Genomic DNA, 23,502 nt, shown 5'->3' with positions numbered 1-23,502 from the left:
AGGTCAGAGAATATGATATATTTAATATTTATTTCTTTAAGTAAATATAGCAATTTTTAAGGAACTAACGATTCTTATAAGTGAATTATCAATTTTTATGACTGCTTACTATATATAACAAAATTTATCATTCCAACCATTTTAGAAACTTGTAACATATAATATAAATTTTAACACTTTCTCTATTTTTAAGTGTACAATTCAGTGGTATTAATTACATTCATACTGTTGTGCAACCATCTGCTGTTTGCAAAACTGTTTTCATTACCACAAACAGAAACTCTGTAACCATTAAGCAATAACTCCCCATTCTCCCCAGCTACTGGTAACTTCTAATCTACTTTCTGTCCCATGAATTTGCTTTGAAAAACTTGATTTAAATATAATTTTATGTTTTTAATTTTTCCATTTGGATGAAAAATATTTTATATGCTGGAGATCTACTACTGTCATTTGGAAGAAGTAAAATATAACACTGAACAGTACTGTATTACACATATACAGACAAGTAGCTCTGAATTATAACAGAGAAACAAGTTACTCATGTCAGTAAGTTTACTAGGCATCTTATTTAATCTTAGGATTTACTTAGTATTTTCAGGAAGAAAAGAGCTTACCACTCTTGAATTCTTATGATGTGCTTTATATTAGGACAAAAATCAAGAATATACATACATACATACATACATACATACATACATAATTAAGGCCTTCATTTTAGTCACACTAAGGTGACAAATGTACAAAACAGTTGAACAGAAAATAAATAGAAGTATGTGAATTAGAAGGAAAAATGACTAAAACATCTTTCATTTTAATTATTCCATTTGTTTATTTCAAGTCATAGATGACACATTAGTTGGAAAATATCAACAGGAACAGCAAATAAATGGCATAAAAATATTTTTACTGATCTTTTAAGAAACTGCCTCTCAGCTAAAATTATTTTTAAAGGAAGGGCTTGCTTGCACTGTAAGATAATCCTTGGCCACTGGAGTTTTCTGAACAAGAGTAAAAACGGAATTTTAGTGACTGGTCAAATATTAACTGTCCACACCTACAGTTTTCTGAAGAAATTTAGACATGATTCATAATTTAATAAAGGGCTTCAGATTTTGTTTTTTCTCAATGGGAAGATACATAGTAAATAGATCAACAAATGAGTGAAATCTTTGTAGAAATTTATGTACTAAATTTAATAGTTTGATTCATATTGTAATTGAGTATATTGAACAACATTGGTAGATGGAGATAATTGAAGCCTTTCATTTAAAAGAAGCTAAAATTTTGTTATATTCTATAGTAAGTTGATATGCTGGTAAATTTAAAAATATAGTGGATAATGATTAAATTAGTTGAGGAAATCTGAAAAACCATCTTTCTGTACATTATTTCAGGTAAAATTGTACCTTAATTATCCCAGAAAAATGACTCAATTTATTTTTAATATATCTTGAGATGGCTTTCCTTGGATTTCATAATTCTATAACTAGGAGGGGTTTTCTTCATAATGTTTCACTTATGTTGCTATGACATTCTTTACCTTTAACTTATTACCTCATATCCTGAGTATAAATGGAGAATAGTTCACTACTGAACACAATTTTTTCCTATCCCTGAGTGAGAGATCCAGAGGAATTTTAGAGTTGTTTGGCTCATTCAGCTTCCATTAAATTACATTCTGTTATGCCTCCTTGTACTGAAGAGGCTGGGAAGCTAAAAATTGCATTTCCTGAATTCCTTGCTTTTGATGTTCTGGATGCATATCAAGTTCCTTCAATAATATGCACTCCTGCAAAACTTGGAAGGAAAAAAGTTAAGGGAAGGCTACTTTTCTGTTCCTCTTGGCTGTTGCTGCTGGGCAACAGGTTCAGGAAGATGTCAGATTTGGGGCACCTGGGTGGCTCAGTGGTTGAGCGTCTGCCTTTGGCTTAAGTCATGATCCCAGGGTCCTGGGATTGAGTCCCACATCTAGTTCCCCTCAGGGAGTCTCTTCCTTCTGCTTTTCCCTCTGCTTATGTCTCTGCCTCTCTCTATGTGTCTCTCAAGAATAAATAAATAGGGATCCCTGGGTGGCGCAGTGGTTTAGCGCCTGCCTTTGGCCCAGGGCGCGATCCTGGAGACCCGGGATCGAATCCCACGTCAGGCTCCCGGTGCATGGAGCCTGCTTCTCCCTCTGCCTGTGTCTCTGCCTCTCTCTCTCTCTCTCTGTGACTATCATAAAATAAATAAAAATTAAAAAAAAAAATAAAGCTCTTTAAAAAAAAAAAAAAAAAAAAAAGAATAAATAAATAAAATATTTTTTAAAAATTAAATTAAAAAATACATTCTTCTTTCTCCCACTCTTTTTTTTTTAAAGATTTTATTTATTTATTCATGAGAACACACAGAGAGGATTGAGAGAGAGAGGCAGAGACACAGGCAGAGGGAGAAGCAGGCTCCATGCAGGGAGCCCGACGTGGGACTCGATCCCGGGTCTCCAGGATCACGACCTGGGCTGAAGGCGGCGCTAAACCGCTGAGCCACCAGGGCTGCCCTCTCCCACTCTTGATGCTCTTGTTGAAAATCAATTTACCACAGGTGTAAAGGGTTTTTTTAAATTTAATTTCAGTTCCTTTCCATTGATATATATGTCTGTCCTTAGGCAGTACCACACTGTCTTGATTACTGTTGCTTTGTAGTAAGTTTCAAAATTGAGAAGTGTAGGTTCTCTAATCTTACTCTTTCTTTATAAGTTGGTTTTGGTTTTCTGAGTTCCTGTTTTCCTTAGGAAACCAGAATCAGGTTGTTGACTTCTACAGGGGGGTAGAGGAGGAAGCTTGGATATGGATGGAGATTGTACTGAATCTCTTCATCAATTTGGGGACTATTGCCATTATAACAATGTTAAATATTTCATTCCATGAAATATTCTTTTTATTTTTAAATATTTTTCAAAATGTTTTGTAGGCTCAAGCATACATATCTTACTCTTCTTTTGTTAAATTTGTTTTTGGGTATCATTTTTTGAGCACTTCTTTTTGTTCTATTATAAGATATTCTTCATCTGTTTCATATACTTTTACCCTAGCTTTAGAATGAGCCATTTCTCCAAGAAGCCTTGGTTATTTTTAATGGGTAATTGTATTTAAGAAACATTATCTGGATGTTCAGTGTGTTCTAAAATACTTATTTTAGAAAGGAAACTAAGGCCCACTAAGTTCTAATATTCCATTTGTTGGCCTTCTAAAAATAGTATTGTACACTAAAATGAGTTAGAAATTCTTTGGGGGACTCTACTCTCATGTATGAAGTCTGAAAAAAGTAATACAAGTCTGAAATATGTTATTATTGTGAGAAAAAATATTTTCTAAGATGGCTGGAAATACTGACAAAGATGGCAGCTTCAAATAGCTTTTATTGGCTAAATTTTGATAATTCAAACATAGAAAAGAAGATCATTAACCACTTGAATCTGTAAAAAGCTTTAAGTCAATGATGATGCTCCAAAGGAACAGTGTTCAGGAAATCATATATGTATTTGTATGGGGATCTGTGATTCCCAGTTACAAAATATACCTTATGATTACCAGCTAAGTGATAACTTACCAAGGATCAAGAAGTCGACTATGGAGTAATGGATTTGTGTCTGTGGTCCTTAGACCATGCTTAATATAAGAACTTCTCAAATACAAGTGTGGTTGTAGGTATATTGAGAGATCTTTCAAGGAATCTGGGGCCTGGTTCTAGATAAACTGTCAGGGAAGCTTAAAAAAATTGTCTGGGAAGCTTGAGATGTGGACTTGAGATTCTCCTGCCTCCCAGTAAACCCCCAGAAATATGTTAGATGTATGTTATATACATATATCAAGTTATCTGGCAAACACCCCAGATTTTCAAGTAATGCTAGGAGTTAGGAAGCTATAATACTCCCCTTCTTTTTGAAGAATAAAGTAAATGCTGCTTATTCCTGGAAGGACCTTCACTCTGTTTAGCAGTTGCATATTTCCATCAAGATTTTAGAAACTCAGAATGCTTTACTGGATGTAGTGTTGTGTAATTCTTACCTTTTAAAAATTTTAATGGATACTATGCAATTCTATCTTTCTGTTTTCAGGTCACTCTGAAGTCTGACAACATGATTATATCTGTGGGCAGCTCCCAAGTGTCCAAATTTCATAAAGAAGTAAAACTGTACATTTTTTCTGATGATAAGATTGTTTCCTAAAAAACTAAGGAGTCTGCAAAGCAACTAGAGCAAACAAGTGAATTAATTAATTAATTAATTTATTTATTTATTTATTGCAGATAAATACATGTTTAATGATCCATTGTTCTTCACACAGATAACTACAGAGACTTTATGATCTCAGGATATATAACCATGCAACACAAACCAATCAACCAATTCTAAAATAAACTTGGCTTCTGGGGGATCCCTGGGTGGCGCAGCGGTTTGGCGCCTGCCTTTGGCCCAGGGCGCGATCCTGGAGACCCGGGATCGAGTCCCACGTCGGGCTCCCGGTGCATGGAGCCTGCTTCTCTCTCTGCCTGTGTCTCTGCCTCTCTCTCTCTCTCCTCTGTGACTATCATGAATAAATAAATAAAATCTTAAAAAAAAAAAAAAAAAAAAAAAACTTGGCTTCTTACAACTATCCTGTAAACACTGCAGCCCTTGTTCCATCCAAAATGAGCCTCCTCTCACATGAAAAGTTATCACAGGGGAATGGGAAACCTAGCTTTGTGGCCAAAAGGAAAAACCAAAGGAAAAACAGTAACTGGGTGAACTGGTGAGAGCAGGATATGCAGTGCCCTTCACTGTGCTGCTTTGCTCTTCTTACTCTTGCTCTTTTTGTCCCTCTTCTTCAGTCCATCCATGTTAGCTCTCAATAGGTTTGAGTAAGCCATCTGAAACTTGTTTACTTCTTTGGAACTCACCACAGTGCTGATCTTCTTTTTCCCATCAGTAGCTCTTAACAGACACTTGTTGTCTGAGGGCTCAAAGCCCTCTACAGAACCTTTCCTTGGAATGGGTTTAGTTTGACCATCATACTTCTTCAGGGTGATGAACATGCTGCCCGACAACTGGCACTTCTGGAAGAATCTGGTCAGCTCCCTCAGGAACTGCTCACTCTCCAGCAGCACCATCCCAGCGCCACTAGCTCCCAGGCGTCAGCATAAGGCTCTCCAAACAAGTGAATTTAATAGTGTAACAGGATACAGAGTTAAGATATAAAAATCAATGGTATTTTAATATTACTAGTAGCAAACAACTGGAATTTTTAAAATTCCATTTACAGTTATACCAAAAAAATAATTCTTAGGAATAAATAAAACAAAAGGCATTTACAGCTTCTACCCTAAAAACTACAAAACATTAATGAGAGAATTTAAAGATTAAATTAATGGAGAGCTATACTTTTCTCATGGATTAGAACATTTAAGATTAGTCATATGACTCTTCTAACCAAATTTATCAACATATCCATACAATTTCAATTAAAACTCCCAACTAAAAAAAAAAAAAAAAAAACAAAACAAACAAACAAACAAAAACTCCCAACTATTTTGGCAGAACATGACAATCTGATTCTAAAATGTATATGGAAATGCAAGAAAAGAAAACATGAGTAGGCAAAGCAATTTTTAAAGTGGCAAACAAGTTAGGATGACAAACCTAAATGATTTCAAGACTTCAGATAAAGTTACTGTTATCAAGACCACTTCTGGGGCTCCTGGATGGCTCAGTTGGTTATGTGTCCAACTCCTGATTTCAACTGAAGTCATGATTTCAGGGTTGTGAGTTCAAGTCCTGCATCAGGCTCCACCCCCAGCACCATGTCTCCCTCTGCTCTGCCCCCACACGCTCATGTGCACTCTCTCAAATAAATTAAATGTTTAAAAAACTAAAAAGACCACCTGCTGTTGGTGAAATGATCAGCCTGAGGATAGGTAGAAACAAAATTAATCTTAATGTAAACCTACACATACATAATTATCTACTTTTCATTAAGAGTACCAAGTTCCTTTTTTTTTTTTTTTTAAGAGTACCAAGTTCAATAAGAGAATGAAGAATATTTTTAATCAATGATGTGGCTAACTGGCTATCCATATGACCATCCACATTTCCTACTGTATTTCATGAGGAGAAATTAACTCAAATTCTCAAATTGACTCAAATTAACTCAAAATGAACTATAGACTTAAACTTAGCACTATAAATTTTGGGGTAAAAAAAAAAAACAAACAATTTTGCTACCTTGGGTTGGGAAAATGATTTTTAATTAGGACTCAAGAAGCATGAACCATAATAGAAAATATAAGTTCCTTTTTAAAATCAAAATTAAAATTTTTTCTCTTTGAAAACACCTTTAAGAAAAAGAAAAGTTGGGCACTTGGATGGCTCAGTCTGTTAAGCGTCTGCCTTGGGCTCAGGTAATGATCTCAGGGTTCTGGGATCAAGCTCTACATCCCACTCCCTGCTCAGTGGAGAGCCTGCTTCTTCTCCTTCTCCCTCTGTCACACCTCTCTGCTTGTGCTCTCTCTCTTAAATAAATAAAATAAAAATAAATAAATAAAATCTTTTAAAAAAGTAATTGCTAAAACTTTATTAAAAAAGGAAAAGAGGGATCCCTGGGTGGCGCAGCGGTTTGGCGCCTGCCTTTGGCCCAGGGCGCGATCCTGGAGACCCGGGATCGAATCCCACGTCGGGCTCCCGGTGCATGGAGCCTGCTTCTCCCTCTGCCTGTGTCTCTGCCTCTCTCTCTCTCTCTGTGACTATCATAAATAAATAAAAATTAAAAAAAAAAAAAAAGGAAAAGAAAGTGAAAAGGCAATGCATATATGAAGGAAAGTATTTGCAAACATATTTTAAAGGACTTGCCTTCAGGATATAAAAACACAACCTATTAATAAAAAGAAAAAAAATGATCAAGTTTAAAAATGGGCAAAAGTTTTGCACAGTCACAGCACCAAAATAATACTTGAATTGATAAATAATCACAAGAAAATATGCTCAAATCATTAGTCAACAGAGAAATGTAAGTTTAAATAAATGAGACTCCTTTTATGCTCATTAACATTGTTAAAGTTTAAAAGGTATCAGTACTAAATGCTGGTTAGTATTGCAGTAATTAGAACTGTCAAATTCTGGTGGACATGTAGAATGGTTTAGCTTAGCCATATCTGAAAATGGTTTCCAGTTTCTTAAGTTACCAACAAAATAAAAATAGATAAATTGGACTTCATCTGTAATAAAAACTTTTGTCCTTCAAAGGACGCTATTAAGAATGTAGAAAGAAATGCACAGAATGGGAAAAATATTTTCAAATCAAATATTTGACAAAGGACTTGCATCTTAAATATGTGAAAACCTCTTACAACTCAATAATAAGACAAAAGCCCAATTAAAAAATGGGTGAGGGATCTGAATAGACATTTATCTGGTGTAGCAATGGCTAATGAGCACACAAAAAGATGTTCACTATCAGTAGTCATTAAAGAAATGCAAGTCGAAACCAAAGTGATATACCATTCACTCCCACTAGGTTGGCCACTAAACCTAAGAAAAAAGCCTAAATGAGAATGTAGAGGTGTTGGAACCTTTCGTATATATGTCACTGTTGACAATATAAAATAGTTCAGCAACTATGGAAAACAGTTTGGCAGTTTCTGAAAAAATTAAACAGAATTACCATATGACCCAGTAATATGGTAATATCCACTTGTAGGTATATGCCCTAAAGAACTTAAGACAGATACTTAAACAAGTACTTGTATACAGGTGTTTATAGCAGCAATATTCATAATAGCCAAAATGTGGAAACAACCTAACTGTCCATCAGTGGATGAATGGATAAATCAATTGGGGTACAGGCATGCAATGGAATATTATTCAGCCAATAAAAAGTAAAGAAGTAGTGTTACATGCCATAATGTAGATGAGCCTCAATAACATTATGCTAGGTGAAAGAAGCCAAACACAAAAGACTATATATTTATTCTCTGATTCCAATTATGTGGAATATCTAGAATGGATAAATCCAGAGACAGAAAGCAGATTGGTGGTCATGGCAGTTTGGAGAAGGAGGGAATATATAAAAACTACTTAGTATGGGATTTTATTTTGGGGTGATGTAAATAATATGATGGTTGCACAATATTCTTTTTTTTTTTCTGCAAAATAGGAAACCAGTTTAATCCAACTCTTTAAAGGTACAAATTAGAGGTTGCACAATATTCTAAATTTACTAAATGCCGCTGAATTATTCCCCTTAAAATAGTTAATTTCATGTTCTGTGAATTCCCATAGGAACACACACACATCAAGATACCTCTACACCTAATTAGGATGGATAAAATTTAAAAGCTTGACCATACTAAGTTTTGACATGGTTGTGGAGGAGTTGGAACACTCATTCACTGCTGATGAAAATATAAAATTATAAAACCACTTTGGAAAATAATTTGACAGTTTAATAAGTTAAACATACACCTGCTACAGTATTCAACCATTGCACTTTAGGAATATACCCAAGTGAAAAGAGTATATGTTCAGGGACACCCAGGTAGCTCAGTGTTTGAGCATCTGCCTTTGGCTCAGCTTGTGATCCCCAAGTCCTGGGATCGAGGCACGTCGGTGATTCAGTGGTTGAGCATTTGCCTTCGGCTCAGGTAGTGATCTTGGGGTCCTGGGATCAAATCCTGCATGTGGCTCCCCACAGGGAGCCTGCTTCTCCCTCTGCCTATGTCTCTGCCTCTCTCTCAGAGTCTTTCATGAATAAATAAATAATTTTTTTTAAAAAAGAGTTTATGTCCACATAAACTCTGGTACTGAGATGCTTCTACTAGCTTTATTTGTAATAGTTTCATATTGGAAACATCTGAAATGTTAGTGGAAAACCAAATTGCGATGTATTTATAAAATGGAATACTCTTAAAGCAATAATATATAAGGATGAACTATCAACACACACACATGACAGTATGAATGAATCTCAAAATCATTTTGCTAAGTTAGAAGCTGGGGGATGGAGGGGGAATACATATGATGTCATTTATGTAAAACTCTAAAAAATACAAACAAATCTTTGGTGACATTAAATAAATAGATGTCTGGGGCCAGAGCTGCAGGCATCAGGAGAGAGAAGGGTTTCAAAGGAGATGAGGAAACTTAATGGGGTGATGGATATATTCAATGTATTAATTGTGGTGATGGTTTCACAAATGTATTCGTATGTCAAGACTTATACCTCAATAATCCTGTTTTTAAAATAACAAATGTTGAGAAGAATATGGAGAAGTTGGAACCCTTCTACACTGCTAGAGGGGATGAACAATGGTGTAACCACTTTAGAAAACAGTGTGGCAGTTTCCCAAAAGGTTAAACACAGATCAATTCTACAATAAAGTATATGTTCATTAGAAATGAAATCATAGACCCACAAAAGAAATTTCACAGAAATATTCATAGCAACATATGAATAATAGCCAAAAGCTGGAAACAGACCAATTCTATCACCTAATGAGTGGATAAACAAATGTGGTATGTTCATAGTATGGGATATTAATTGGCCACAAAAGTGAATGAGGTATGATACATACTTCAGCATGGTTAACCTTTGAAATATTACACTAGTTAAAATAAATTCAAACACAAAGAACCAGGATTTTATTATTCCTCTTATATAAGGAACCTACAATAGGCAAGTTCATATAGACAGCAATAAGAAGAATCAGTGAACTTGAAAATCATTTGAAAGTACCCTATGTAAGGAATAAAGAGACAATGATTGAAGAAAAATCAACATCTCAAAGAACTGTGGAACAGTGTGACGTATCCCTATATACATGTAATGGGTATCCTAGAAAAAGAGGACAAGTAAAGTAGGCAGGAAAAATTAAAGCAATAAATAATAAAAAGACCTCTCAATTTGATAAGAATATTAATCTACAGTTTGGAGAAGCTCAACAAATCCAAAGTGTGAAAAAAACAGAACCATACTTGAATGTAATGGAACTGTTTAAAGTCAAAGTCAAAAAGAACTCTAGAAAGAAGAGAAAAACAACCTATGAATAAGGGAGCAACAATACAATTCATAGCTAATCTCTCTAATCAGAAACCCTGGTGGTAGGGGCACCTGGGTGCCTCAATGGTTGAGGATCTGCCTTTGGCTCACTAGGGTCCAGGGATTGAGTCCCACATCGGCTTTTCACAAGGAGCCTGCTTCTCCCTTTGCCTATGTGTCTGCCTGTCTGTCTCTCATGAATGAATAAATAAAATCTTGAAAAAAAAAAAAAAAAGAAAGAAAAAGAAAACCTGGCAATGAGAAGACAATGTAATGACATATTCAGTCTTGGACTTGAGTTTGGGAAAGGCACTGACAACTGTAGAACTCTATATCACGTAAAATTATCTTTCAGAAATGAAAGTAAAAGACATTCTTAAGAAAACAAAAAAACTAAGCTTTTGTTGCTAACAGGCACTACTAGCATTAATAAAGTTCTTCAGGCTAAAAGAAATAATAGTAATAATAGTTAACAGTAAGTCAGATCCACATGAAGGAATAAAGAGTACCAGAAATGGTGTATATATGTGGGTAAACAATAAAAGACTGATACTTTTGTTTTCTTAATTTCTTCAAAAACCACTATAAAAGTAATTGAAAGCAGTAATTACAGTATTTTGTTGTTGAGTATAGAACATACATAAAAGTAATATAATTTACATTACTAGTACTAACAATGATGGAAAAAAATGGAACATATAGGAGCAATTTTCTGTAGTAAAGTCAGTATTTATCTGAAGTACATTTTCATAAATTAAAGATTCATTTTGTAACCCCTAAAGCAATGACTATAAAGAAACTTTATTTTTTTTTTAAATTTATTTATTTATTTATGATAGTCACACACACAGAGAGAGAGAGAGAGGCAGAGACACAGGCAGAGGGAGAAGCAGGCTCCATGCATCAGGAGCCCGACATGGGATTCGATCCCGGGTCTCCAGGATCGCGCCCTGGGCCAAAGGCAGGCGCCAAACCACTGCGCCACCCAGGGATCCCAGTATAAAGAAACTTTAAACGAAATGTAATAACCTAATCAAAAGTGGAATTACATTGTTACAATGAAATTATATATATTTAACATATAAGACCTCAAAGGAGTAATAGAAGATCAAGAAGGACATTTTAAAAAACAAATATAATGATGAAAAATACAGCACTGTCAATAATTATAATAATTGTGAATGGACTTCAGTAGAAAGGCAGATACTTACATTTATTCCTTTTTTTTTTTTTTTTTTTTTTTACATTTCTTTATTCCTATAGGACACTATTATGTCCTCCATTTGCCCTTCCAAATCCACTCTTAAGTCTACTTTGCTTTTGACCTTAGAAAACTGATTTTCTGGATTTTATGAGTAAAATAATCCTCTGGCACCTGGTCAATTTCTACTAATGAAGACAGCCCTTCAAATATATCAGAAAAATAGAGTATGTAGCCAAGGTATTTATCCCTGTGGTTCCCTCACTGTTAGGGCACCTTACGCTATCTATGTTTCTATACTGGAAACATTTTCTACACTATTCTCTTCTGATAGTACAGTAAATAACCCCCCTTTACTCAAACCTATGACCAAAAGGACAATAAGAGCTCTACTGGTATTAGCCCTGGGTTATTGTATTGTTCCTTGTGGTTTCTCTTCACCCTCACTTTTATGAATAGTGTCTTTGTATATTAACTTTCTTTGAATTATTCCAAATTGTGCCATCTGTGTGCTGAGAGAATTCTGACTGATATATATAGCTGTGATTGTTTAGGTAGGATGTTCGTTCTCTTTTCCATATTAGCCATCTTCTCTTCCAAGGATTTTTCTGTATTTATATTTTTCTTCATTCTAAAAAACATTAAAAACTCTTTCACGTCTTTATTCAGATTTAGTCTCCCAGGAATGCATATTTTAACTATTTTTGTTATTTTGCATTAGGTAATTCTTCATATGGACTAATTGCTTCTGTATTCATGCTGTCTTTTCTCCTCTGCCTCACTCATGTTGTCTATTTTCTGTCTCTCCTGTTGCATCTTTGAGGTAACCAAACAAATGAATACTAGATGTTTATATTTTGTTCAGAGGAAACTATTTTTAGAATGTATGCTATTTTGCACATCTTTTACTTTTGCTGCAGTGTTTTTTTTTCCTTTTCTTTTTTAAAGCTGTTATTTTTAAATAATCTCTACACCCAACATGGGATTTGAACTCACAAACCTGAAATCAAGAGTCATGTGCTGGGCAGCCCCGGTGGCGCAGCGGTTAGTGCCGCCTTCAGCCTGGGGTGTTTTCCTGGAGACCCAGGATTGAGTCCCGCGTCGTCGGGCTCCCTGCATGGAGCCTGCTTCTCTCTCTGCCTGTGTCTCTGCCTCTCTCTCGCTCTAAATAAATAAATAAATAAATAAATAATAATAAAAAAAAAGAGTCATGTGCTGAGCCAGCCAGGTGCACCCCTACCCCTACAGTGTTTGTTCAAAGCAATCTTTTCTTTTCTTTTCTTCTTTTCTTTTCCCTCCCTCCCTCCCTCCCTCCCTCCCTCCCTCCCTCCCTCCCTCCCTTCCTTCCTTCCTTCCTTCCTTCCTTCCTTCCTTCCTTCCTTCCTTCCTCTGTCTCTCTGGCCTACATACTCATGTAAGTCTATCTGGCATTGTTTTCAAGGATAGTATTGAAGAAAGACCCCTAAAAATCCTAACTTTAAAACAACTGCTGGCAAGTAGCCCTTTAAGCATTGACTTTGAAGTCAAGCTTCTTCTTCAGTTTGTAATACCTATAGATGGATCAATTGGCCTGTGTTGTGATTTTTTACATTAATTATTTAACTTTTTATTTGTTTTATATTTTTTAAGTTTTTGTTCCAAGTTAGTTACCGTACAGTGCTATATTACTTTCAAATGCATAATATAGTGATTTAACAACTCCATACATCACACAGTGTTCATCACAAGTCCACTCCTTAAATTGTCATCACATATTTAAACCATCCCCCACTCACCTCCCCTCCGGTAATCATTTCTTTTTTTTTTTTTTTAATTTTTATTTATTTATGATAGTCACAGAGAGAGAGAGAGAGAGGCAGAGACATAGGCAGAGGGAGAAGCAAGCTCCATGCACAGGGAGCCCGACGTGGGATTCGATCCCGGGTCTCCAGGATCGCGCCCTGAGCCAAAGGCAGGCACTAAACCACTGCGCCACCCAGGGATCCCAATCATTTCTTCTCTATAGTTAAAGAATCTGTTTCTTGGTTTGCCACACTCTCTCTCAATTTCTTTTTTTTCCACTTACTCATTTGTTTTGTTTCTTAAATTCCCAATATTACTGAAATCATATGATATTTGTCTTTCTCTGACAGACTTATTTCACTTAGCATTATACTGTCTAGCTCCATCCATGTTATTGCAAATAGAATGGCAAGATTTCTATTTTTTATGGCCAAATAAGATTCCAGTGTATGGTGTGTGTGTGTTTGTATGCGTGCATATGTGTGCGTGCATATGTGTGCGTGCATGTGTGTGTACCACATCTTTTTCCATTCATTAATCAGTGGACACTTGGCTATTGTAAACAATACTGCTTATAAACATAGAGGTGCATGTATCCCTTTGAATTAGTGCTTTTGTGGGACACATGATTGGCTTAGTCTGTAGAGCATGGGATTCTTTTTTTTTTTAATTTTTTTTTTTAAGATTTTATTTATGTGTTCATAGAGACACAGAGAGAGAGAGAGGCAGAGACACAGGCGGAGGGAGAAGCAGGCTCCATGCAGAGAGCCTGATGTGGGACTCGATCCAGGGTCTCCAGGATCACACCCTGGGCTGCAGGCGGCGCTAAACCGCTGCGCCACCGTGGCTGCCCGAGCATGGGATTCTTGATCTCCAAGTTGTGAGGTCAAGCCCCACATTGGGCATAGAATTTACTTAAAAAGTTATGAATTAGGGGTGCCTGGGTGGTCAGTCATTGGAGTGTCTGCCTTTAACTCAGGTCATGATCCCAGAGTTCTGGGATGGAGCCCTGCAGCTGCTCCCTGATCAGCAGGATCTGTTTCCCCTTTTCCTTCCAACCTCTTGTGCATACTCTCTCTTTCTCTCAAATAAATAAAATCTTTAAAAAATTATGAATTGGGATCCCTGGGTGGCGCAGTGGTTTAGCGCCTGCCTTTGGCCCAGGGCGCGATCCTGGAGACCCTGGATCGAGTCCCACGTCGGGCTCTCGGAGCATGGAGCCTGTTTCTCCCTCTGCCTATGTCTCTGCCTCTCTCTCTCTCTCTTTCTCTCTCTGTGACTATCATAAATAAATAAAAATTAAAAAAAATTATGAATTAGTGTGTTTGTATTCTTTGTGTAAATACCCAGTAGTGCAATTGCTGAATCGTAGGATATTTCTGTTTTTAACTTTCTGAGGAGTCTGTATACTGTTTTCCAGTGGCTGCACTAGTTGGCATTGCTGCAACAGTACAAGGGGTTCCTTTTTTTCCACATCCTCACTAACATCTGTTGTTTCTTATGTTTTTGATTTTAGCCATCCTGGCCAGTGTGAGGTAATATCTCATTATGAAAAACGATGATGAGTATCTTTCATGTGTCTGTTAGCTATCTGTATATTTTCTTTGGAAAAAATGTCTGTTCATAACTTCTGCCTATTTTTTAATTTTTTTTTTTTTTAGGTGTTGAGTTGTATCAGTTCTTTGTATATTTTGGATATTAACCCTTTATCAGATATGTCATTTGCAAATATCTTCTTCCATTCTGTAGGTTGCCTTTTAGTTTTGTTGATTGTTTCCTTCATTGTGCAGAAGCGTTTTATTTTGATACAGTCCCAAAGTTTATTTTTGCTGCATTTCCCCTGCCTCAAAGGACCTATCTAGAAAAATGTTGCTATAGCCAATGTCAGAGAAGTTACTGCCTGTGTTCTCTTCTAGGATTTTTATGGTTTCAGGTCCCACATTTAGGTCCTTAATCCATTTTTTAAAAGATTGATTGATTGATTGATTGATTGAGAGTGGTGGAGGGGCAGAGGGAGAGGGGCAGAGGGAATCTTAAGCAGACTCCTTGTTGAGTGTGGAGCCTGATGCAGCTTGAGCCCAGGACTCATTAGATCACAACCAGACCTAAAACCAAAATTTATATTCTCAACTGACAGCCATTCCAGCTCCCTGTCTTTAATCCATTTTCATTTTTTTTGTGTGTGTGTATGGTGTTAGAAAGTGGTCCAATTTCATTATTTTGTAAATAGCTGTTAAGTTTTCACTACACCATTTATTGAAGAGACACATTAGCTATTCTTTCCTACTTTGTTGAAGATTATATAATTATTGTTTTATTTCAGGATTTTCTATTCCACTCTATTGATCTATGTGTTTATTTTTGTGCTAGTATTATATTGTTTTGATTACTACAGCTTTGTAATATAACTTGAATTCTGGAATTGTAATGCCTCCAGCTTTATTTTCCTTTTTTTAAAGGTTGCTTTAGCTATTTGGGATGTCCTGTGTTTTGTTTTGCTTTTGCTTTGTGTTGCATTTTCTGTCAAAACTAGTCTCAGACCTCATTTTACAATGCTTCAAATATATGTGCTGTATTCAAGTGTATCTTTCTACCCTTTTTCCACTCCCAGTATGCATAATTTCATATGTTCCCACCCTGTGCCTTACTTGTTTATATATTTTATTCTGGCAGTTATAGACTCTGAAGATATTACAGAAAAAAGAAGCTAAGGTGAAACCTTTGGCATGCTTCTGATTCTGGATGCCTTTGTACAACTGGGAAATATTATACATTATAACAGAATAGAAGTTGAGTCTTTACCTACCTATGTTAGTCTGTGCTATTCTTGTTCAAAGAATATATTTCTGATTCCATTCCATTGTTACAACAGTGAAAGATCCACCAAGGCTTTGGCTTTTTTTGTTTAAACTTCCTGTACTACTTTTTTAGGTTAACTCCCAACTCCAGTTAATGTTATTGCTTTTTTTGTACTCCATTGACTCCCAAAGAATTTCAGATATGGAAGAATTTGTTAGAGATTATCTTTAGAATTTTCTGTTTGGTAACAATCTTTAGAATTTTCTGTTTGGTAACAATATGGTCCAGAAGTTAAAGTAAGATTCCCCTGTGAAAAACCAAATGTAATAAAATATATGCAGGTCTTCTGATTACCAGTCCATTGCCCTTGCCTTTATTTCATGCTACATCTTTTTTTTTTTTTTTTTTGTATTTTTTATTGGAGTTCGATTTGTCAACATATAACACCCAGTGCTCATCCTGTGAAGTGTCCCCCCTCAGTGTTCATCACCCAGTCACCCCATCCCCCTGCCCACCTCCCTTTCCACCACCCCTTGTTCGTTTCCCAGAGTCTCTCATGTTCTGTTACCCTCACTGATATTTCTCACTCATTTTTCTCTCCTTTCCCCTTTATTCCCTTTCAGTATTTTTTATATTCCCTAAATGAATGAGACCATATAATGTTTGTCCTCCAATTGACTTACTTCATTCAGCATAATACCCTCCAGTTCAATCCACATTGAAGCAAATGGTGGGTATTTGTCGTTTCTAATGGCTGAGTAATATCCCATTGTATATATAGACCACATCTTCTTTATAAAGGAGAACTCTCTTGCACTGTTGGTGGGAATGTGAACTGGTGCAGCCACTCTGGAAAACTGTGTGAAGGTTCCTCAAAGAGTTAAAAATAGAACTGCCCTACCACCCAGCAATTGCACTACTGGGGATTTACCCCAAAGATACAGATGCAGTGAAACAGCAGGACACCTGCACCCCAATATTTATAGCAGCAATGTCTACAATAGCCACACTGTGGAAGGAGCCTCAGTGTCCATTGAAACATCTTTTATTATTTGAGCTTATTTGTCAATGAACCCACATTAGAAGGAGTACTAGTATAATGGTCAGTATATCTAGATTTTAATAACAGATATATCACTAATTAGCTAAATGATTTTAGAAGTCACTGAACTTTATTTGTAATTACAACATACATCATATAAGCTGGCTGATCCAGGTTTTCTTTACATTTTAAATTTCAGTTCCAAATAAAATGGAATGGAGTACTGATACATGGTACAATATGGGTGACCTTAAAAACATCATGCAATGTGGAAGAAGCCAGGCACAAAAGGCCACATTATTGTATGGTTCTTTTTCTATGTAGTGTCCAGGATACGCAAAGCCATAGGGAGAGAAAGTCAATTAGTGGTTTCCAGGAACTCTGGGGGAAGTGGGGAATTTGATAATGACTATTAATGGTTATGGGGTATCTTTTTTTTTTTTAAGATTATTTATTTATTCATGAGAGACACACAGAGAGAGATGTGGAGACATAGGCAGAGAGAGAAGCAGGCTGCATGCAGGAAGCCCGATGTGGGACTCAGTCCTGGGACTCCAGGATCACGCCCTGGGCCGAAGGCAGGCGCTAAACTGCTGAGCCACCCAGGGATTCCCTATGGGGTATCTTTTTAGGATAATGAAAATCTGAAATTAGACAGTGGTAGTGATTACACAAATTTGTGAATATACTCAAAAACACTAAATTGCACATTGTAAAAGAGTAAGTTTTAGGATTCCTGGGTGGCTAGGTCAGTTAAGTGTCTGACTCTTGATTTCATCTCAGGTCAAGATCTCAGAGTTGTAAGATTGAGCCACCTGTCAGGTCCGTGCTGGGTGTGGATCCTGTTTGGGATTCAGAAAGCTATACAATCATTCCATTACTGTTTTCTGAGATGGCCATTATAATGCAGCAGCCATTTCCCATTTTTTTCTATATTCACAGAATAAATGGATTAAATTCTTGGATATATCATTCTCCACAGATATGAAGAAAGGTAGTATTACCTTGATAGCATTATGTGTGGGGATTTAGATTTCTATGGTTTTTAGCAGGAATCTTTTAACAGTTGAAAATTAATAGGGATTTCTGTTTCTGAACAAGATGGACTAATTGAACAAGGTTTACCCTCCTACCTGAAATAAATGGAAAAAAGAATGAATTTATGAAACAAATGGTTTTCAAGACATTGGACATGAGGTTAGCAAAGGACATTCTTTCCTGAAAGACAAGGTGAGCCCTATTGTCTCTTGCTGTGTTGAAAGACTATCTAGGCCCTGTCACAAGGTAGGTAAATGGATGCAGAGTTCAGAGAGTTGAGGAGATATTGCTGAGAATCTGTGACAACAGAGAGCCCTGGAATTCACAGGGTGAAGTACTGAAGTGGAGAGAATTACAACCAGAGATTTTCAGAGAACCCCCCTTAAGTTTTCAAGGGTATTGATCAGTATATGAATACGAAGATACTGCCTGAGGCTGGGGAAAGAACCATTGAAAAGGGTTAGAGGGAAGAGTGAAGTTCTGACAGGGATAGGAATAATGTTTGTTTCTATATTCCAGCCTAGAGAACCCCACAATTCATAAAGCATTGGGTACAGTGTTTTAAAAAATCTTGTCTTAGGAGTGTGCGATACTTAGCCTTAAACATGAATGCTGCTGGGTTCCTACTTTAAAAATCTTAATGTCGGGATCCCTGGGGCGGGGGGAAATCTTAATGTCAAAACCTGAAAAGATCAAACAGTTCCAAGTAACTTAACTGCATCCCAGGAAAAAAGCTCAAGAATATTTATGGGATTATGAAACTGTCCACCTAATAAAGTAAAATTCACAATTCCTGAAACATGGTAGAAATTTATTAGGCAAGGGGCATCTGGGTGGCTAAGTTGGTAGAGCATGCAACTCTTGATCCTGGGGTCATGAGTTCAAGCCCCATATTGAGGGCAGAGCTTACTTAATTTTTAAGAATGTTTGTTTTAAAGAAAATTACTAGCGTGCAAAGACACAAGAAACTATGATAAACAATAAGGAAATAAATAAATTGCAACTAATTCAGAATTAATACAGATGGTAGAAATAGTAAGGATCAAAAGTTATTATAAGTGTATGCATTTGTAAAAGCTAGAGAAAAGATTGATCATGAAAATGAGTATTTTTCCATAGAATAATGAAGATAGAAAAGACTCAAAATGAACTTCTAGTGCTGATAAATAATACCTAAGATGATAAATATACTAATGGAATTAACAGCTGATTTTATGTTGCAGAAGAAAGATTAATGGAGATGAAGACACAACATTAGAAACTACTAAAAATGAATCACAAAGCAAAATACATTAAAAAAATTAATAAACATCACTGAGCTCTGGGACAACTTCAGGTAGTGTAGTATATTTGTAATTGGACTTCTCCACAGAGACAAATGGCAGAAAAAATATTTGAAGAAATAAAGGCTGAAATTTTTCTGAATTAGGTGAAAGCTATAAACTTGAAGATTCAAGAAGCTCAATGAAGTCCCAAACCAAGAAACATGAAGAAAACTGCATCAGAGCAGGTCATCATTAAATTGTTCAAAAGAAGTGAAAAAGAGAAAATCTTGAAAGCAGTTTGAGGAAAAGAGACACATGACTTAGAGGGCAACAAACAGAAGAATTTTAGGAGATTTTCAGAAACAATATAATCAAGAAGACCATAGCCAATTTCTTTAAAATACTTAAAGAGGGGGCGCCTGGGTGGCTCATTCGATTAACTGTCTGACTCTTAGATTTGGCTCAGGTCTTGATGTCATGGCTCATGGAATCCAGCCCTGTGTTGTTCTCCACAGTCAGTGGGAGTCTGCTTGGATATTTTCTCCCTCTGTCCTTTCCCCTGCTCACATGCTCTCTTTCTCAAATAAATAAGTAAATTTAAAATAATACATAAAGGGAAAAAAAACCTTAATTCTATAGTTGTTATTATAGAATAGTATAGAATTTGGGATGCCTGGGTGGCTCAGTGGCTAAGCGTCTGCCTTCGGCTCAGGGTGTGATCCTGAGGAATCCCAGGATTGAGTCCTACATCAATGTAGGATGTCTCTGACTCTCTCTCTCTGTCTCTCATGAATAAATAAATAAAATCTTGGGCAGGCTGGGTAGTTCAGCCAGTTTAGCGCTGCCTTCAGCCCAGGGTGTGATCCTGGAGATCTGGGATCGAGTCCCATGTCGGGCTCCCTGCATGGAGCCTGCTTCTCCCTCTGCCTGTGTCTCTGCCTCTCTCTGTCTCTGTGTTTCGCATGAATAAATAAATAAAATCTTTAAATAAATAAATAAAATATTTTTAAAAAAAGAATAGAATTCTATACCTAGCAAAAATCTTTCAAACATGGAAATGAAGTCTTTTTTAGACTTGCAGAAGCTGAAAGATAAGTGATTTTTTTATAAAGGTGCAAGGTCAATTTAATGGAGAAAGAATAGTCTTTTCAATAGGTAGAATTGGGAAAATTGGATATCTATGTGCCAGAAGTGTATTTTTATCTGTACTTTGCATGATACCTAAAAACTAATTCAAAATGGATTATAGGCCTATATATAAAAACTCAATTATAAAGATTCTAGAGGAAAACATGAGAGAAAGAGAAAATCATCATGATTTTCCATAAGGTTTTCCAAAAACGTCTGTATCTGTAAAAGTAAAAAGATAAATTGTTTTTTATCGGGAAGAAAAATTTTGCTCTTCAAATATACTCCTAAGGGAATGAAAAGACAGATGACAGTCTGTGATGATAACTTTACAAATCTGATAAAAAGACTTGTATCCAGAATGTATAAAGAGCTCTCATTACTCAGGAATTAGAAAATTTAAAACCCAGTTTTAAAAAGTATAAATGATTTGAACAGACACTTCATCAAAGAATATATAAGGATGGTAAATAAGCATATGAAATGTTAACCAACATTATTAGCTGTGGGGAAATTCAAATTAATACATAAATCAGATTATACCAGATACCTATTAGAGTGACCAGAATTAAAAAGACATACCACCCCTATGTTTTGGCTAGAATGTAAAAAGATCTGGAGGATTCACTCATTGCTGGTGGGAATGTAGAATGATACAATCACTATGGAAAACAGTTTAGTGATTTCTTAAAAAATTAAATATATGTTTACTATATGATTCAGTCATTCCACTCCTTGGTATATATTCAAAAGAATTGGTTAAAAAAGTGGTAACATAGATCTGCGAGACACAGAGAGAGAAAGACGCATAGACATAGGCAAAGGGAGAAGCAGGCTTCTTGCAGGGAGCCTGTTGTGGGACTCAGTCCCAGGGCCCCGGGATCATGACCTGAGCCAAAGGCAGATGCTCAACTGCTGAGCCATCCAGGTGTCCCATGCATACAATTTTGTACATGAAATTTTATAGCAGCATTATTTGTAATAGCCAAAGGTGGCTATTGCAATAAAAATGTTAATCAACTGATGAATAGATAATAAAATCTGGTATCTATACAATGGAATACAACTTAACAACAAAATGGAATGAATAGTTAGTATATGGAACCAAACTGATGAATATCAAAAGAATTATGCTGAGTGGAAGAAGCCAGACAAAAAAAGAATACATACCATACAATTTAATTTATGTAAAATTCTAGAATATGCAAACTGAGTCCATTGTGACTGAAAGCAAATCAGTGGTTGAGGGTCATCAGAGTTGGGTAATGTAGAAAAGTGGGAGGGAGATACTATAAAGGAGCAGGACCGGGATCCCTGGGTGGCGCAGCGGTTTGGCGCCTGCCTTTGGCCCAGGGCGCGATCCTGGAGACCCAGGATCGAATCCCACATCAGGCTCCCAGTGCATGGAGCCTGCTTCTCCCTCTGCCTGTGTCTCTGCCTCTCTCTCTCTCTCTCTGTGACTATCATAAATAAATAAAAATTAAAAAAAATAAAAAATAAAAAAAATAAAGGAGCAGGACCTAGTGCATACAGAGGCAGAATTTAAACCCCAGTAATCTAATAACTCTAGGGCATATGCTGTTATAATCAAAGGGAAACTGATAGCAAGCCTAAATTAAATTATGAAGTATTTTAAAAAGTGAAAGAACATGAGGAATCTTTTGAGGGTAACAGATATGTCCATAATGTTGAAAGCTATGTATGTGTGTGTGTGTGTGTGTGTGTGTATGTATAGATAGATGACAAAATGATCTAATTATAAGTTCTAAATATGTACAATCTATTGTATGCACATTACATGAAGTCCTCACTTTGCATACCTCCAATATGCACAGGTTTTAGTGTATCTAATTAAACTATACCCACCCACCCCCCCTAAAAACATGGTTCAAATTTAATCTACAACATAACATTCCTTTTAAGTAATTGCATGGATTACAAACTTTTCTCCTAACCATTCAGCTTACAAATCACTATTTAGAGATTCCTGGATGGCTCAGCAATTGGGAGTCTGCCTTCCACTCAGGGTGTGATCCCAGAGTCCTCAGATGGAGTCCCTCCCTCACGGGGCTCCCTGCATGGAACCTGCTTCTACCTCTGCCTGTGCCTATGCCTCTCTCTCTGTGTGTCTCTCATGAATAAATAAATAAATAAATTCTTTAAAGAAAATCACTAAATAACAGATGCAGGTCATGATAGTGACCAGTCATAGTACTTTTTCCAAAGTTTGTTGATGATTTTTCACTGCATATATATTATTTCATGTACAAACAGCAAAGCATGTAGTTGTGTTGCCTCTTTGCCTCCTCAGTGATCTATCCACATTAACCTTTTGCCAAAATGAATAATCAAAAGAGGGAATTGGCTGACTGATAGAGTTAATTTTATGTGTCAATTTGACAGTGCCATTGGGTGCCCAGATATTTGGTCAAACATTATTCTGTGTGCTTCTGTGAGGGTGTTTTTGGATGAAATTAACATTTGAATCAGTAGACTGAATAAAACAGATTGCTTGACTAATGTGTGTGGCCTTCATCCAATCAATTGAAAGCCTAAATAAAACTAAATGGCTGACCTTTGAGTAAGAGGAAACTCCTCCTGCCTGGCTGATGCACTATGACATTAGTCTTTTCATGCCTTTGGCTCTTCTTGAGTCTTGATCCTGCCAGTTCTTGTATTGAAACTTACAATATAGATTCTCCTGATACTTAGGACTTTGGAATCAGTATGGAACTATATCATCAGCTCTTCTGGATCTCCAGCTTGTCTACTGCAGATCACAAGACTACTCAACCTCCAATATTGCATGAGCCAATTCCTTATAATAAATCTCTTTCTGTATATATACTATTAGTTGTATCTCTGGAAATTCCTGACCAAAATCAGGAAGAGGGATGCTGCTGTATCAAATACCTAAACACGTGGAAGTGGCTTTGGAACTGGGTAATGGGTAGAGAAGCTAGAAATGTTATAAAGTGCATGCTAAAGGATGAATGTTAAAGGCAATTCTGATGCAGCCTCAGAAAGAAAAGAGAGGAGCTGAAGAGAAAGCTTCCATTTTCTTAGAGAATATATAAATAATCATGAACACAACTTTGGTAGATAAATGGGTATTAAACCATTCTTGGTGAAGTCTGACAGAAATGAGGGACAGGATATTAAGAACTGGAGGAAAGGTAATCTTCATTTTAAAGTGGGAAA

General features: G+C 36.3%; 1 protein-coding gene and 1 long non-coding RNA gene across 2 annotated transcripts; both read right to left on the bottom strand.

The window, feature by feature from the left end:
- Positions 1 to 4,619: 4,619 nt before the first annotated feature.
- On the bottom strand, positions 4,620 to 5,164 carry LOC102155595 (signal recognition particle 14 kDa protein-like). The gene has a single exon (XM_038584627.1). It carries the CDS (start codon positions 5,125 to 5,127, stop codon positions 4,795 to 4,797), a length of 333 nt encoding a protein of 110 aa, XP_038440555.1. The 5' UTR covers positions 5,128 to 5,164; the 3' UTR covers positions 4,620 to 4,794.
- Positions 5,165 to 9,626: 4,462 nt separating this feature from the next.
- LOC111094294 lies at positions 9,627 to 12,310 on the bottom strand. The gene is made up of 2 exons (XR_005384588.1): positions 12,248 to 12,310; positions 9,627 to 11,878 (listed from the first exon to the last, which is right to left on the bottom strand). It is a non-coding gene; the product is annotated as an uncharacterized LOC111094294 (long non-coding RNA).
- Between the last annotated feature and the right edge of the window lie 11,192 nt (positions 12,311 to 23,502).

Source organism: Canis lupus, chromosome 36 (assembly GCF_011100685.1).
Source record: "Canis lupus familiaris isolate Mischka breed German Shepherd chromosome 36, alternate assembly UU_Cfam_GSD_1.0, whole genome shotgun sequence".
Taxonomy (NCBI): Eukaryota; Metazoa; Chordata; class Mammalia; order Carnivora; family Canidae; genus Canis; species Canis lupus.
The sequence above is the reverse complement of the archived record's forward strand: the minus strand, read 5'-3'. Positions and strand labels throughout refer to the sequence as shown.

What these genes read in the sequence shown, in the direction of transcription:
- LOC102155595 (XM_038584627.1), bottom strand. Translation starts at nt 5,127, where the DNA reads ATGGTGCTGCTGGAGAGTGAGCAGTTCCTGAGGGAGCTGACCAGATTC.